General features: G+C 39.7%; 1 protein-coding gene across 2 annotated transcripts in view; it reads right to left on the reverse strand.

Annotated features, from left to right (window-relative positions):
- Positions 1 to 8,225: 8,225 nt before the first annotated feature.
- The window catches only part of snx5 (sorting nexin 5), a 10,373-nt gene continuing 6,168 nt past the window's right edge, over positions 8,226 to 12,430 (reverse strand). For both annotated transcript variants that reach the window (XM_061690314.1, XM_061690313.1), the window contains exons 11-13: positions 11,498 to 11,657; positions 11,227 to 11,312; positions 8,226 to 9,325 (exon numbers count right to left, since the gene is read on the reverse strand). In XM_061690314.1, the coding sequence (XP_061546298.1) occupies positions 9,275 to 9,325; positions 11,227 to 11,312; positions 11,498 to 11,657 (297 nt within the window). In that variant the 3' untranslated portion in view covers positions 8,226 to 9,274. The remainder of the gene's footprint in view (positions 9,326 to 11,226; positions 11,313 to 11,497; positions 11,658 to 12,430) is intronic.

The raw sequence follows: 12,430 nt of genomic DNA on the forward strand, positions 1-12,430 counted from the left end.
TCTTGTTCAGATAAGGCAGTTCTTTTGTGTCACCTATTTTGTGTCCATTTCTATATGATCTTACTGCATGCAAAGCGACCGTAAGCATTTATCTCGAGGACCATGGGGTAAGAAGCAGGGTTTTTAGAAATACTGCCGTCTGTCACACACCACGCGATGCGGCTGAATCCAACTTGTACCAGATGATCGCAAAACAAAAAGAGTTGGTCACATCTGCACACTGAGCGATGAGAGCTATGGACACCCTGAATGGTGAACCTTTATATAAAAATATATTGTGACATTTAACGAAGAAGCGGGTTGCTAAAGAGAGGACATGGGCGAAAATAAAGAGAAAAGTGGGGCTATATTGAAAGGCTAAGCTCCCTCATTCACTTGAATGTATCTGGTGCGGTACATACACCGCTCGCATACATTTTGGCAACAGAGACTTCAACCTTTACTATTTCATCAACGGGTATGTATGAAATGATAAACTAAAGTTTAAGTATTGTTGTAAAACACAATATATTGTTAGGAATTCCAAGCGAGACCCAGGAGTTGCCCAGCTGACCTCGCAAGGAAAATGTCCTTGATGGAATTCCTTCTCTCCAGTTCTTTTGTTTGGTGATGATCTTGTTTTCAAATAAGAATCATGATACACTAAACTTGTCTTTTGAGTATTTAATACAATAAAACAATTATGCAAATTTACAAAGATTGGTCGAGTGGAAAGCAGCGCGCTAGACTCTCTTCCTTCCCTCGTGGGATCCGGAAGCCGAATGACTCCCCATCTCAGATAACAGTCCGTTCCTTCAGTGGCTCCTTATCAAACCAGTTCTCGCCTGTTCTCAGCCTGAGTGTTGTCACTATGTTTGTGGTGGATGTTTGTCTATTCATGACATAGTGTGGTCAGTTTTAATAAACAAAAGCTAATGTGTGGGTCCTAGCAGCATATACACATATATATATATACACATACATACATACATACATACATACATATATATATATATATATACACACACACACAGCTGCTGAAATAAGTATTTAGCACGTCACCATTTTTCTCAAATTTATTTCCAAAGGTGCAATTTACATGAAAAGCTTCGCCAGATGTTGGGAACAACCCAGGTAATCCCTACATACAAAATAGAACAAATGGGCTCAGAAATTGTGTGTAATAATGTGAAATGACACAGGGAAAATGTATTGAACACGCCAACTGGTATTTATTTTATACTTTGTACAAAAGCCTTTGTTTGCAATGACAGCTTCAAGATGCTTCCTGTATGGAGAAACTAGTCACATGCATTGCTCTTTGCCCATTTCTCCACATGAGCAGTCTTCAAATCTTGAAGGTTCTGTGGGCTTATTTTATGTACCTTGAGTTTCAGTTCTTCCATAGATTTTCGATTGGATTCAAGTCAGGTGATTCGCTGGGCCATTCTAGCAGCTTTATTTTTTTTCTTTGAAACCAATTGAGAGTTTCCTTGGCCGTATGTTTTGGATCGTTATATATCCCCCCCCCCCCCAGCTATGGGGTGTTGCGTGGTGAGCGTACATACAGGCCATAGCGGCAGAGTACATTACTCACTGTTTTCCTTTTGACAACGGTACCTGCTAATTGCAGGTCCTTTTGAAGCTCTCCACAGGTGGTCCTTGGCTCTTGGACAACTCTTCTGATTATTCTTTGCACTCCTCGGTCAGAAATCTTGCGAGGGGCACCTGATCTAGGCAAATTTATGGTGGGATGATTGGCTTTCCACTTATGTATTATGACCCCAACTGTTCTCATTGGAACGTTCATAAGGTTAGATTTACACCTGTAACCAATGGCATCGTTATGTTTTGCGCAATCGTTATGTTTTGCAACAATTAGTTTGCGATATGTTTGCGACAGCTCTCTGCTCTTACCCATCACGAGATGTGTCTTGACTCACACCTCGGCAATGAGACCTTTTTCTTGGCCATCAATTAGGACTGAACCAGCTGATATTAATTTGCACAGACAAGGGCCTGGATTGTTGCATGATTGATAGATTTTAGGTGTTGTCTTGGCTAGCCATGTCTTTTTGCACCTCCCTTTCTTCATGTGTTCAATACTTTTTCCCTGTGTCATTTCACATCTTTACACACATCTTGATTTCTGATCTTATTTAATCTACTTTCTTTGTATGTGGGATTACTTGGGTTGCTCCCAACATCTAGTGAAATTGTCAGGTCAATAGCACCTATGGTAGTAATATTTTGTGAGAAAAATGGTGACGTGTTAAATATTTACAGTGGGTACAGAATGTTTTCAGACCCCTTAAATGTTTCACTGCTATATTTCAGCCATTTGTTAAAATCATTTAAGTTATTTTTTTTCCTCAATGTACACACAGCATCCCATATTGACAGAAAAATCCCATCCCATATTGCTGCTTTATTGAAAAAGAAAAACTGAAATATCACACAGCCTTAAGTATTCAGACCCTTTGCTGTGACACTCATATTTAACTCGGGTGCTGTCCATTTCTTCTGATCATCCTTGAGATGGTTTAACACCTTCATTGGATTCCAGCTGTTTGATTATACTGATTGGACTTGATTAGGAAGGCCACACCGCTGTCTATATCAGAGCTTACAGCTCACAGTGCATGTCATAGCAAATGAGAATCATGAGGTCAGAGGAACTACCTGAAGAGCTCAGAGAGAGAATTGTGGCAAGGCACAGATCTGGCCAAGGATACAAAAAAGTTCTGCTGCAATTAAGGTTCCTAAGAGCACAGTGGCCTCCATAATCCTGAAATGCAAGACGTTTGGGATGATCAGAACCCTTCCTGGAGCTGGCCGTCCGGCCAAACTGAGCAATTGGGGGAGAAGAGCCTTGGTGAGAGAGGTAAAGAAGAACCCAAAGATCACTGTGGCTCAGCTCCAGAGATGCAGTCGGGAGATGGGAGAAAGTTCTAGAAAGTCAACCATCACTGCAGCTCTCCACCAGTCGGGGCTTTATGGCAGAGTGGCCCGACAGAAAACTCTCCTCAGTGCAAGACACATGAAAGCCTGTATGGAGTTTGCTAAAAAACACCTGAAGGACTCCAAGATGGTGAGACATAAGATTCTCTGGTCTGATGAGACCAAGATAGAAATTGTTGGCCTTAATTCTAAGTGGCATGCGTGAAGAAAACCAGGGACTGCTCATCACCTGTCCAATCTAGTCCCAACAGTGAAGCATGGTGGTGGCAGCATCATGCTGTGGGGGTGTTTTTCAGCTGCAGGGACAGGGAGACTGGTTGCAATCGAAGAACAGATGAATGCGGCCAAATACAGGGATATCCTGGACGAAAACCTTCTCCACAGTCCCCAGAACCTCAGAAGGGCCGAAGGTTCACCTTCAAAAAAGACAATGATGCTAAGCACACAGCTAAAATAATGAAGGAGTGGCTTCAGAACAACTCCGTTACTGTTTTTGAATGGCCCAGCCAGAGCCCTGACTTAAACCCAATTGAGCATCTCTGGAAAGACCTGAAAATGGCTGCCCACCAACTTTCACCATCCAACCTGATAGAACTGGAGAGGATCTGCAAGGAGGAATGGCAGAGGATCCCCAAATCCAGGTGTGAAAAACTTGTTGCATCATTCCCAAAAAGACTCATGGCTGTATTAGCTCAAAAGGTGCTTCTACTCAATACTGAGCTAAGGGTCTAAATACTTATGGCTGTGTGATATTTCAGTTTTTCTTTTTTATTAAATCTGCAAAAATGTCAACAATTCAGTTTTTTTTCTGTCAATATGGGGTGGTGTGGAAAAAAATTAACATGATTTAACAAATGGCTGCAATATATATAAAAAAAAAAAAAAAGAGTGAAAAATTTAAGGGGGTCTGAATACTTTCCTGCGATTGGCTGGCAACCAGTTCAAGGTGTACCCCGCCTCCTGCCAGATGATCGCTGGGATAGGCTCCAGCACGCCCGCGACCCTCGTGAAGAGAAGCGGATCAGAAAATGGATGGATGGATGAATACTTTCTGTATCCACTGTATTTCAGCCGCTGTTTATATTGTATTTGTATGGCTTCTTGGAGGCATGGTGTCCGGCAGAGTATCGGTATCTTAAAACCCGGAAATGTATTTTTAGCATGTGAAATCTTATGTGCATTCTGATTGGCTATAATCTGCAAATTGTTGAACTCCACACACTGTGCTAGAGTTCAATCGGGTTTTGGACGCATTGCTTCGTGTGTGACAGTCTTTAGAAGATGAGATGTTTTAAGTGCAACCAAATATTTTTTTTAAATACATAATCATAAAAATAAAGTATTTTTTAAATGAATTTCAAAGCAGTTTTGCTATAAATATCTGCACAAATTATTACAAATACTTTCTAGCCTGTGGTTTGGTAAAAATATTATTTCAGAAGGTTGTTGAACTATAGGTCGAGTTTGAAATAGAGGAAAATGCATTCTTTCCCTAAGCTATCGTAATAATGTGTCTGTGATTCCCTTTTTTAGAGGCTTGCTGAACTCTGCCTATTTGGTGGAGACGAATATTGTCTCATGCCAATAAGCCACTGCTCTCTCCTTCCGGCGCCCACCACTACTGCAGGTGTACCAGCATGTGAGTAAGGCTTTCAGTACCATGATGACAAGGGGAGGCGCTAGGGGCGGCAAGTCGTCTTGACCAGTCTTAAAAAAAAAAAAAAAAAAAAGCAAGTACAAACAGCATAGCGCACAAGTCTCCATTAATACAGTAACAGCATTAATTGCATTTTTTCCCCATGGAGGAAGCAGTTAGTCGGATTACACTTGTAAATTAGTGTGCGGATCAGAGTATGTGGCGCAGCGGATAAATTGCCTGTCCAGCCTAGATGTAAATCATAGTTGGATTATGTACAACCCCAATTCCAATGAAGTTGGGCCGTTGTGTTAAACATAAATAAAAACAGAGTACAATGATTTGCTCATCATGTTCAACCTATATTTAAATGAATTAATTAATTTAATTAATAACAAATAATCATTAGCTTAGAATTTTATGGCTGCAACACGTTCCAAAAAAGCTGAGACAGGTGGCAAAAAAGACTGAGAAAGTTGAGGAATGCTCATCAAACACCAGTTTGGAACATCCCACAGTTGAACAGGCTAATTGGGAACAGGTGGGTGCCATGATTAGGTATAAAAGGAGCTTCCCTGAATTGCTCAGTCATTCACAAGCAAAGATGGGGCGAGGTTCACCTCTTTGCGAACAAGTGCGGGAGAAAATAGTCGAACAGTTTAAGGACAATGTTCCTCAAGGAATTTAGGGATTTCATCATCTACGGTCCATATCATCATCAAAAGGTTCAGAGAATCTGGAGAAATCACTGCATGTAAGCGGCAAGGCCGAAAACCAACATTGAATGCCCGCGACCTTCGATCCCTGAGGTGGCACTGTATCAAAAACCGACATCAATATGTTAAGGATATCATCACTTGGGCTCAGGAACACTTCAGAAAACCAATGTCAGTAAATACAATTCGGCGCTACATCCGTAAGTGCAACTTGAAACTCTACTATGCAAAGTAAAAGCCATTTATCAACGACACCGAGAAACGCTGCCGGTTTCTCAGTCCGTCTCTAATCTAAGATGGACTGATGCAAAGTGGAAAGGTGTTCTGTGATCTGACGCGTCCACATTTCAAATTGTTTTTGGAAATTGTGGACGTCGTGTCCTCCGGGCCAAAGAGGAAAAGAACCAACCGGACTGTTATGGATGCAAAGTTCAAAAGCCAGCCTATGTGATGGTGCCAATGGCATGGGTAACTTACACATCAGTGAAGGCACCATTAATGCTGAAAGGTACATACAGGTTTTGGAGCATCATATGCTGCCATCCAAGCAACATCTTTTTCATGGACGCCCCTGCATATTTCAGCAAGACAATGCCAAACCACATTCTGCACGTGTTACAACAGCGTGGCTTCGTAGGAAAAGAGTGCGGGTACTAGACTGGCCTGCCTGCAGTCCAGACCTGTCTCCCATTGAAAATGTGTGGCGCATTATGAAGTGTAAAATACGACAACGGAGACCCCGGACTGTTGAACAGCTGAAGCTGTACATCAAGCAAGAATGGGAAAGAATTCCACCTACAAAGCTTCAACAATTAGTGTCCTCAGTTCCCGAACGTTTATTGAATGTTGTTAAAAGAAAAGGTGATGTAACACAGTGGTAAACATGACCCTGTCCCAGCTTTTTTGGAACGTGTTGCAGCCATAAAATTCAAAGTTAATGATTGTTAGCTAAAAACAATAAAGTTTTTCAGTTTGAACATTAAATATCTTGTCTTTGTAGTGTATTCAATTTAATATAGGTTGAACATGATTTGCAAATCATTGTATTCTGTTTTTATATTTAACACAACGTTCCAACTTCATTGGAATAGGGGTTGTAAGTTAGAGATCTTCTGATGTCACAATGCAGCAAATTTGATAACTGCTTGCTCACAGACATTTTCAGTAATAGGCAGCCCATTAAAGATTCACTTGGTCGTATACTTTCACACTTGATGAGTGAGCAGGCACTCCAGAGGCCCAAAAATGTCTTTATAAGCAATTAAAAAGTACATTTTCCATCATATGCGCCCTTTAAACTTGCCAATATATCAAAATGCCTTTCCGGATACAGGAGAAAATGAAGACAAGCCGTGGTCTTTGGACCATACTCCCAAGCTATCTATCTGTTTGCTCTAATCACAGTTGCCAGACTCATCTGTTTACACTGATGAGTCAAAATTCCATTGGTGCAACATCTGCTGTTTCAGCCAATCAGAAATAATAGAAACCTACAGGTCACTATGACTGCAGTACAGCTGGATTCTGTAGATGCAAACTCCCTTTGGTGAAATTGCAAATTTTCCCAGTTAAGGGCTGAGCTAAGAACACAGAAGTATTCCTGCTGTCAGGTGCATAACCAAGTGCAAAGTGATGCATATTTGATATACAACCCCAATTCCAATGAAGTTGGGACATTGTGTTAAATATAAATAAAAAACGAATATAATGATTTGCTAATCATGTTTAACCTATATTTAATTGAATACATTACAAAGATATTTAATGTTAAAACTGATAAACTTTATTGTTTTTAGCAAATAATCATTAACTTTAAATTTTATGGCTGCAACACGTTCCAAAAAAGCTGGGACAGGTGGCAAAAAAGACTGAGGAAGTTGAGGAATGCTCATCAAACACCTGTTTGGAACATCCCACAGGTGAACAGGCTAATTGGGAACAGGTGGGTGCCATGATTCGGTATAAAAGGAGCTTCCCTGAATTTCTCAGCCATTCACAAGCAAAAATGGGGCGAGTGAACAAGTGCGTGAGAAAATAATCGAACAGTTTAGGGACAATGTTCCTCAATGTACAGTTGCAAGGAATTTAGAGGTTTCATCATCTACGGTCTATAATATCATCAAAAGATTCAGAGAATCTGGAGAAATCACTGCATGTAAGCGGCATAGCCGAAAACCAACACTGAAAACCCGTGACCTTTGATCCCTCAGGCGGCACTGCATCAAAAACCGACATCAATGTGTAAAGGATATCACAATACACACGGATATATATTAATACACGGATATCCGTAAGTGCAACTTGAAACTCTACTATGCAAAGCAAAAGCCATTTATCAACAACAGAAACGCCGCCGGCTTCTCTGGGCCCGAGCTCATCTAAGATGGACTGATGCAAAGTCGAAAATTGGTCTGTGGTCCGACGAGTCCACATTTCAAATTGTTTTTGGAAATTGTGGACATCGTGTCCTCCGGGGGAAAAGAAGCATCCCGACTGTTATAGACGTAAAGTTCAAAAGCCAGCATCTGTGATGGTATGGGGCCGTGTTAGTGCCAATGGCATGGGTAACATACACTTCTGTGAAGGCACCATTAATGCTGAAAGGTACATACAGGTTTTGGAGAAACATATACTGCCATCCAAGCAATGTCTTTTTCATGGACGCCCCTGCTTATTTCAGCAAGACAATGCCAAATGACATACTAGTGTATTCAATTAAATATAGGTTGAACATGATTTGCAAATCATTGTATTCTGTTTTTGTTTGTTTAACACAACATCCCAACTTTGTTGGAATTGGGATTGTACACTAAATTACTGTATTTTGATTATTAAAAGCAGAAATTAGATGAATTAAGGTATTATCAATAATGCATTGCTGTTCATTTGAATGTTATTTGAGCAGTTTACAGACTTTGGACATTGGACCAAACTTGGGAAAGTAGGATTTATTCAGTATTGTTACAAATTTATAAAATGGTCATGTTGAGTTAGAAAAGTAAAAAGGAATTCACACTGTTGGAATCAGAAATACATTCTTTTAGAAAACTATAAAGTATTAAACACACCACTGTGCTTGTTGATGATTGTGAATCTTTTTTTGTCATCTTAGTAAATGTTTTTCCTAATTGTTGAGATGCCTGGGAGCCTATTATATGAGAAGCCATTTGGGCAATAGATTCAGGGCAAAAAGTAAAACATCAATAACATCGGAAAGGGAAGGAATGAAGGGCAGTCAGTTGGCGGTACGGAGCAGGTGATGGAATAATACCTGTAGTGGAGGTAGTATGAGTGCCTTATGCAAACAAAACTAAACAGTGAGTCCACAACTCATGTTGGCTCAAATACGTAATTTTTCATTTCTGAAAGAATGATTATATTTTCAAATCGTATGTGCATCTGTGATAAATGTGGTACTGATGCAAACCTAATTTAAATAAACATTTAAAAAAAGTGCTGTTTGGCCTGCAGTACTGGAGCATTGAGCACTAGACACTAATGCAAAACAGGCAAGAATGAGGATATCAGTGGGAACAGAATTATTATTATTTTTTTTTAAGTATTGTAAAGCAGAATCTCGTATACATTCTGCACTGAGTTTCAAAATAACTCACTAGTGAGATAAATTGAGATTTACAGTGCTGAAAGGTTTGACAAATTCGGGGTTTCTATTGTGTGCATAATATGAAAATGAGACATTACAAGAAAGACAAAACAAAAGGATAGACCTTACCGATGGAGTCACTAATTATAGGTTAGACTTCCATATATCTTGGGGAGTATGAGCTGTGGAACACAGTATGTGGACTGAGTAAATACAAGAATGCTGTGCTAACAAAGCTGTTGGTCAAGAGGCACCAGTTAAGATGGGTGGAAGCTATGATGCGACTTGACTTCTTGAATTCTGAGGCGCAAGTGACATCAGGATTTCATTGGCTGTTAACTGGTCACTTGCTGGCAGCAGGCCAAGAATACTTCTCTGTCAGTTGTTCTTGAGCAGCTCAATGCACCCCTGCAATAGTGTCACGTTGTTCTGTGGAAGATGGGGGGTGGGGGTGGCTGTTAGTCCTTTTTATAGGGTTGGAAAACATTCTCAACGGTGGATGAAAGCAGGAAAGAGGCAATAGACAAATTATTCAATAAAAAAAGAAGCTGTGCTGAATTTTCTAGATGATGAATTTTTGTCTTTAAATCAGGTTTGACAGCTGCCTCAGACCCATCTTGTTAATGTGGCACCTTTTAGACTCTATTCTTCATCTTAATATGGAGTGTGTGAGATAGCCAGAGTACAGAAAAGATAGAAGGCTATGGTGGTAGGAAATGCATGTTCATAGCCTGGCCCTTGGGGGTATTGATGAATAAAACATGGCCCTTGTGATCAAGGTTTCCCATCCCTCCCCTGTACAGATCACAGTTTCTAAAACTAATACTGTAAAGTGATTGTGAATGGGGAATTGAGTGGGAACCGATCCCAGGCCCAGCTAAAAACAAGTCAGCTTTGTGAACCATTACTCTTCTACTTAGAGCTGTGCAATATTACGATATAAATCGTAGTGCAATATAAAAACATCTAATAACCCTGTATCATTTACTCGTGGACAAAATAGTTGGTACACCTCTTATAATGGGGGAAAAAAAAAACCACAATGATCACTAAAACAACTTGAGACTGACAAAAACAATACATCAAAATTTACTCAAAATGAAACAATGAAAATTCAGGCATTTATTTTATTTTTGTGGTCCAACAAAGTTACCTTTAAAAACAAACTAATGAAAGTGGCCTGGGAAAAAAAACAAGTGTTATCCTTAACTTAATATATCACTGCGCAACCTTTTGAGGGAATCAACTGCAATCAAATGATTTTTGTGATTTTGAATGAGACGTTTAGCATGTGTCGACACGTATTTTGGCACTCTATTCACAAGCAAAGTGCTCCAACCCTCTCAGGTTTGAAGGGGTGCCGTCTCCAGACTGTATGACTCAGCTTCTTTCAATACTATTTAAAGCAGGACCCGTCGGAATAGTCCAGTGTTTTGGTCTAAGCCATTCCAGCTTTTTTTCTTTTTTTTTTCTTAGCTGTGTTTGTGTCTTTAACCTGTTGGAGGACCCATAAGCTGTAACTGCAACCAAGCTCTCACACTGGGCAGCACATTTTGCTCTAAAATGCCTTGACAGTATTGAGATTTCGTTGCACCCAGCAGCTTCAAGACACCCTGTGCCAGATTTTGCAAGACCCCCAGAACATAGCTGGGCCCGCTGTTTCACAGTGGGTACAGTGTCCTTTTCTTTGTACACGAACCACATGCAAAAATGTTAGTGCCCTTTTTGTTAAAGATTGGAAAACCCACAATCGCCACAAGAAAATTGTGCCAGAAGCATTGTAGCTTGTCAACATGTACTTCAGCAAATTTCAATCTCATCAGTTTTAAAATAGAAATGCAAATATTTGAGATGGTATTTATTTGGCCACTGGATATTTGTGCATTATTTTATTTTTATTAATTGCATTGTGTTTTCTATATAAAATACATGGAGACAAGGTAAGAGAAAATTGACATTAATTTATTGTAACTTTAGGGAAAATCCCTGACAGGTTATATAATTACCGATATACTAAAACAAATTGTCCATATGATGTTTTGTTTCACATAAATACCATCAATAGAAAATTGCAAAGGCTATGCCTGGTCATTTTGTAATGCTCTGTTGAAGAGCATTACCGTACTTATTAGTTGCTAGCCTTGTTCCTTGAGTTTATATCTTTAAAGAACTGAAGTCTTTCAATGTCATTATAGGTTGTTTTGGGTAAAACCTCTGAATTAAGTAGAATAATAGTAAGTAGAGTAAAAGTTAGTCTTAAACAGGTGGAATTTCATGCCAAAGAGACAAAAGTTACAGAAGATGAACTATTACCAACTCACAGTACTCACCTTGGCATGTTTAATCTCCAGTTCAGCCATCTCTATGAGATTTTTTCGAAATGCCACAATTCGCCTGCCCTTGAAACTGGTGAGCTCTGGGAGAAACACAGTGTGCCGTACTTATTTCACCATATGTCTAAAATTGTTGCATTTGCCTGTGTATGGTACCAAATATTTTGGTTACCTTAGTTACCTTACGAATTGTATTTTTAGTGTACATACGAAAAGAAGCATGCAGCAAATTCCATTGCTTGAACCGATTCCACATGGATGCACAAACCTTTCTTCCCAGACTCTGAGAGCTTGTCAAATTTCTGTAGACACTGCTGCTGGTGTTCCTCAGCCTGAGGAATGTCCTTACTCTTCAGTCGAGCTTTATCCAAAGCCTTGTTGGAGTTCTCATAGTCGACTAATGCGCGAGCTCGTCGGTAGAGGAGGTCCTAAAAGATGTAAGCGACAGGGATGAACTGGAGGATGAAAATGTTAAAACATTTTGAATCTCTGTTGAATTAATTGTTCAACTTTTCGTCCCCCCTCCCCAAAGAAATACCATTACAGGGGTTTCAAGGGTTTACAACCTAGTTCCGTTGCTGACTATTATTAGTTGAACGAGCTGTGGTCAATCACTAAACTAAATGAATGCAATACCACAGTCATAATTACAGTAAATAACTATGAAAAGCACATCTAGGCCATGAATATAAATAATGCTGACAATAAATGCTAAGTTTAAACGGAAATGTATTTATATTTGTTTGAAATTGTCCCACTGAAAATCTTTCTACACAAGAAAATAGTTTGCTGCGATGGTCATTCGATATTAAGTGAAATGTCATTTTCCCTTTTGTATTCATAATTGTTCTTTAATCAAGAAAAAAAATATATAGTTTATCAGTATACTCAATTACATTTTCACACGACTTGAAAACTAAAATATTCAAGAGCTGCAGCCCTAACACAGGTATATTCCGGAGCCTCACAGGGACACGTCACAAGCTCGCACAGATGTGTTTTCGTGGCCTGATTATCTCCGATTAGCAACAAAGTTAAAAAGAAGGAATTGGACAGCTCGAGACAAAACAAGGGTAAAGGGTAAACAAGGGCTTCAAACACGCACCACTAAAAGAAGAGTTGCCAGTAGCCTCTCTTTAAGGCATTGGGAGAGTGAGAATCAAGTACTTGACCTGCACTTCAGGACTAAATGTAGAATTAT

This window comes from Phycodurus eques, chromosome 11 (genome assembly GCF_024500275.1).
Source record: "Phycodurus eques isolate BA_2022a chromosome 11, UOR_Pequ_1.1, whole genome shotgun sequence".
NCBI classification, from domain to species: Eukaryota; Metazoa; Chordata; class Actinopteri; order Syngnathiformes; family Syngnathidae; genus Phycodurus; species Phycodurus eques.